Source organism: Sinocyclocheilus anshuiensis, unplaced genomic scaffold (genome assembly GCF_001515605.1).
Source record: "Sinocyclocheilus anshuiensis isolate Anshui unplaced genomic scaffold, SAMN03320099.WGS_v1.1 scaffold235, whole genome shotgun sequence".
Classification (NCBI taxonomy): Eukaryota; Metazoa; Chordata; class Actinopteri; order Cypriniformes; family Cyprinidae; genus Sinocyclocheilus; species Sinocyclocheilus anshuiensis.
The window spans coordinates 1,979,130-1,983,957 of NW_015552562.1; the positions used below are offsets into that span (position 1 = coordinate 1,979,130).

Sequence of the window (4,828 nt, forward strand, 5' to 3'; positions counted from 1 at the left end):
CAAGAGGGAAATTCTACTGGGGTTCCTTTATAACAAATATAAATTGGAGAAAGGCCTAGCTTTTGCCAAGTAAATTTTGTACATCTAACAAGATTAAGGAGATTTATTATTAAATCCTTAATAAAAATTTATCCCGTTGATTTGTCTATTTCTACGTATTCTGAAGTTGATGAGTCTTGCTCATTTTGTGGTTTTGAGGAAACAGCTGCCCATTTGTTTTTTGAATGTAGTATTACCAACTAATTATGGGTTGATTTAAGCGCTTATGTATCTAACCTTACAGATGTGACCCATACTTTCATCCTCAAAGATGTTATTTTTTATTATGAAAGCTATTATCTGATGAATATGTTGTTAATTTTCTTGTATCGAATGCAAAATTTTTCATTCATAAGCAAAAATGGCTAAAAATCTCCTTTGTCTTTCCCCCTTTTTCTTGCTGAACTTGATTCTCTTGTTTCATCTCTTAGACTTACAAATAACAAAGAGTGCCAAATGTTTGATGCATTATAACTTTTCTAAAATGATGTAATTTTATTGTTGTACTTTTCTGTATAGATAATACCATAAATTGACGTACGCAAATCCAGAATATTTGTTTTCTGTCCTTTTCTGTCCTCTTTATAGGAATATATTCATGTCTCATTTCCCTGTTCTTGTATGTTTCTACAAGTTTTGTAATAAAACAAACAGAAGACACATTTTCCAGCGACGTGAGCAAATCTCAGTGATAAGGCCCACAAAAAGACCATGATGCTTGACAAACCATGGTAAACTTAAAAGGAGAACGTAATTAGGGTTGCACGATTATGACAAATCATAATGGTCAATTCTTCCCTTGAAATAGTAATTGCGATTATTAAACTACAATTATCGCAATTTACATTATGTTTTGAATAGCGTTATACCATTGTTTGAAACAAATGCACGTCATATTTTTAGATGAAAATAAACAAGCTGAAAACACTAACTGAAAAACGTATTGCTTTTCTAGAGTATTAAGCCTCATGTCAACTTTACATTGGATCGGTTTATTCTTTAAATAAAAATTACATATAAGCACATTATAATAATGTTAAACTAAATTAAAACAATGGAAAAACCCTTAAGATAACCTGTAGAGAAAAAAAAGCACCTAGAAATCTTTAAGCACCTAGAATACCGCAAGTGGACTTTGAACGATTAATTGTCGCTTAAGCCCTATATGTAATCGAAATATTTTGATTTCAAATCACTGAAATGCAAGACATTCATTGTCAGGGCTTAACGTACAAAATCTTACCATGAGCATCTTGCCTCTCGGAGGTCCACGGGAATCTGGCATATGCGTTCATATGCAAACTCTGCTCGAACGCAAAGACGGGAAAAAAGGAAATTCTGTAAATATAATTGGTGTGACTTTCTGTATAACACGGATTTAAAAAAAGAACCTGCTTACCAAACTCACTGGAGTTCTTTCTTCATCTTTCAGAGCATCTGGATTCACAGCTGCAGCAGAGGTTCATCAAGCAGCCGCGCTTAAAAGTGAGATTTTATTTAAATCCTTCCATTGCGTTCTCTCTGTGGAAAAAGAAGACAGATGCAGATGCATGTAAGCGTCAAGTCAACAAGTGGTGTCCTGAAACATGTCTATCTACACAACCCCTTCAGATTTACACACTGTGCCTTTAAGAAGGGTCTATGTAGGAGGTGTGCTTTGAAAATGACAGCACTTTTGAAAAGGCCAATGCCAAGAGGTTGTACAGTTGCATTTTCACTAGTCTCACTCGATTATCAACAAAACCCACTGCCCTCTTAGACTGCCAGAAATGTAGGACAAAACACCGAGATGAGGAGGGGAGGGGGATTGATAAAATGTAAGGTAAATAACTGAAAGCACAAACCTTGCTTAATAAATGCTGATCTCCTTTGCATTTGATGTCATTAATATCTGGAACTAATGCGTCAAGTATACAGGAACTATAAGCTCCGTTCTCCGGTTTGACCTTAAACTGGAAATCGGCTAAAATATTGGATTAAGACATAACTACATAGACCACAATCACCACATTGAACTACAGAGCATGTTCTAATTTCCACTTTTCCTCTATGTTACATGGTCACCGCCAGTTAACGCTATTCACAGCTAGAATTTAGGAAATGCTGAAATAAAGTTGCATGCACGCTTTACGTTAACGACTCACAAATACCTGATTTCGTTCCAGGTGGATCCAAAGTATGTTAAAGACACACCCGATGCAATGTCTGGTGTATAAAGCATTTCTACAAACCTGGTGCGTTTATCCTATGGATTTTCAGCTGGGTTTCTACATCTCTGGAGTAGCCCTGGAGAATCCAATGACGTAGTAGTGGACACAGCTAAGGTATAGATCCGTCTTATTTGATCACTAAAAGTATTGGAACAAAGCTCTAAACATATTTTAAGAATAAAGACAACATATGGTTGGGAAAATATTGACATCCCCACATGTCTGATGCAAAGAAATGTCATTAATATGGAGCACTAGAGCCAATGCCTGATGACGGCAAAGGCTGGCCTCCAGTTTTAGTCTTACCTAGATGAAAAGACTGAATCGCTACACGGGCCTCATATGCGACCCAATAAATCTCAGCTGGCCATAAACCATACTGGCTACGGAATAATGACTTTTATTAACAGAAATACATACAGTTCAGTTGTATCTGAAATAAACAATATTCAATAGGTTATTCCGTTGAAGCAGTAATACAATGAGACAAGAGCATTTAAGTCCTTTACTAAATGATTAAACGGTAGAAAAACAACTAAAATCGGTCTTCAGAGTCCCGACGAAAAGGTTCGTTGTAACACCAATGACAATATTTTCATAATGTGCTTGAACTATTTAACAAATGTCACTAATTGGGAGGAGACACACGTTAGTCACTATATTAATGGATGTTGAGGGCTGTTTTAGTGAGCCTGAAACTAGTTCTTTAACTTGCTACGGTTTTGAGACGCCAAAGAAATTTCTGTTTATTCCAACACGTTTCTTATGTTAGGACGAACAGCTTCTAGTTGCCATCGAGCCTAATTAAAGAAAAGTTCAATCTTTCATTGGTTGGCGGCAGACTCTGCAGCAAATTGAGTTCAACAGTGTCCACTTTTTCAGCTGCCTTGATTTTCTGGAGTATTTTTCCATTCATTTTTCAAAAGTAAAGCGTTATAATTCCCTCAATCAGCTTTGCGTTTTATTTTAAACAAAATGGGTGCACGATGAAAAGTACTGCAATCCCAAGAAGCATTGCGAATGACAGATTAAACTATTGATTTAAAGACGTTGAGTGTGTATATAGAAACAAAATGTTACATTTATTGCAAAATAAGTAAATATATATATTTTATATATTTTAAATATATAATTATATCATGCGGCATGCTTCATGGGAGTGGGTGGGCACTAACATGTTTTATTAAAGATTTTTTTTGAAGAATCATGGTTAATTTTAACATTTGCAAAATGAGTTAAAACAATGCCCACTGACGGCTTCAACAAATGCATATAACATCAATTAACCTCATAGCTCACAGTAGGTCTTGTTTTATGAAGAAAACGAATGGGATTTTTACTGCAGGTACTGATGCACTCAACAGATCATGTGATATGCAAATCATGCCTGCTGCCAGCCAATGAATTTTTTAATCTCTACAGGGGGTCACTGTGATTGGCTCTCAATCAAAACCAAATTTAAATGTAGGGCTGCAAAACGATTAATCGCATACAAAATAAATGTCTATTTACAAACTGTGTGTGCACTGTGTATATTTATTATGGATATATAAATACACAGTCATGTATATATTAAAAAAAAAATTGTATGTATATATTTATACTTCATATAGTATGTTTTATATATAAATCTAACATTTTTCCTTTTTGTATACACGTGTGTATTTATATATACATAAATATACACAGTACACAAACATAAAATATGTAAACATGTATTTTGAATGCGATTCATCGTTTTGCAACCCTATAATGTATTAAAAAGAAAACACACAATAAAAATACAATACATATACTAAAAGTAGATAAACGCATGCATACAATAATTAACAAGCAAAAACTACTACTCTTAACTTAACCCCAAAGCACAAAAAACGTGAGTAACAGTTTCCCGAACAAGTAGCCTGCCAAGACACCACTGGCCAGTCTTATAATAAGTAGAGATCCGGAGTAGTAGTCCTATGTCTTGCTGGGGAAAAAAACTCCCTAGTACTTCAGGGAAAAGAGCAAAAGGATGTGTAGTAGTAGCAGTAACAGCTGTGAGATGTTGAGTAAAGTCGGATAGGTGAGCCCTAACGTTACCTATGATCTGCTAGGCTGGATAAAGTTGTGAACTCCTGAATGGAGCTCGAGTGTTTCAGTCAATGCCATGCCTCATTAAGGTGGCTCAATCTGGCTACTTAGCTGAAGATAATGTGTGGTCAAAACTGTGATGTGGGCTGGGGAAGGAGCTGCTCTTAATTTGTGACCTAATATACGCTCCTAATACGAGCCTCCGTAACCCCCCCTGCCGTAACCACCACCACCACCTCCTCCTCCTCGGGAGTAAGGAGCGTTGCTTCTGCCCGAGTAATTACATTTCATTGGGCCATAACCAGAGGACTGCTGGCCATAGCCGCTGCCAAAGTCATTGTAGCCGTTACCACCGCCGTAGCCCTCCATTTGGTCCCCGTAGCCTCCCCCATACCCGCCACCGTAGCCGTCATTGCCTCCATAGCCGCCGCTGTAGTTACCGTATCCGCTGCCGCGCCCGCCGTAGCCGTTCTGCGGTCTTCCCATCCCCCTTCCGCCTGCGCCAA

General features: G+C 37.1%; 1 protein-coding gene and 1 long non-coding RNA gene across 5 annotated transcripts in view; both read right to left on the reverse strand.

Annotated features, from left to right (window-relative positions):
* Positions 1 to 1,216: 1,216 nt before the first annotated feature.
* LOC107664755 (uncharacterized) lies at positions 1,217 to 3,382 on the reverse strand. Its single transcript, XR_001631488.1, has 3 exons — positions 1,884 to 3,382; positions 1,439 to 1,560; positions 1,217 to 1,343 (listed from the first exon to the last, which is right to left on the reverse strand). It is a non-coding gene; the product is annotated as an uncharacterized LOC107664755 (long non-coding RNA).
* A 598-nt stretch (positions 3,383 to 3,980) lies between these two features.
* The window catches only part of hnrnpa0a (heterogeneous nuclear ribonucleoprotein A0a), a 2,579-nt gene continuing 1,731 nt past the window's right edge, over positions 3,981 to 4,828 (reverse strand). The window contains exon 2 of one of the 4 annotated variants that reach the window (XM_016455399.1): positions 3,981 to 4,819. In XM_016455399.1, coding sequence (XP_016310885.1) covers positions 4,512 to 4,819 — 308 coding nt within the window. In that variant the 3' untranslated portion in view covers positions 3,981 to 4,511. The remainder of the gene's footprint in view (positions 4,820 to 4,828) is intronic. The other 3 variants (XM_016455398.1, XM_016455401.1, XM_016455400.1) reach the window with 3 other exon arrangements.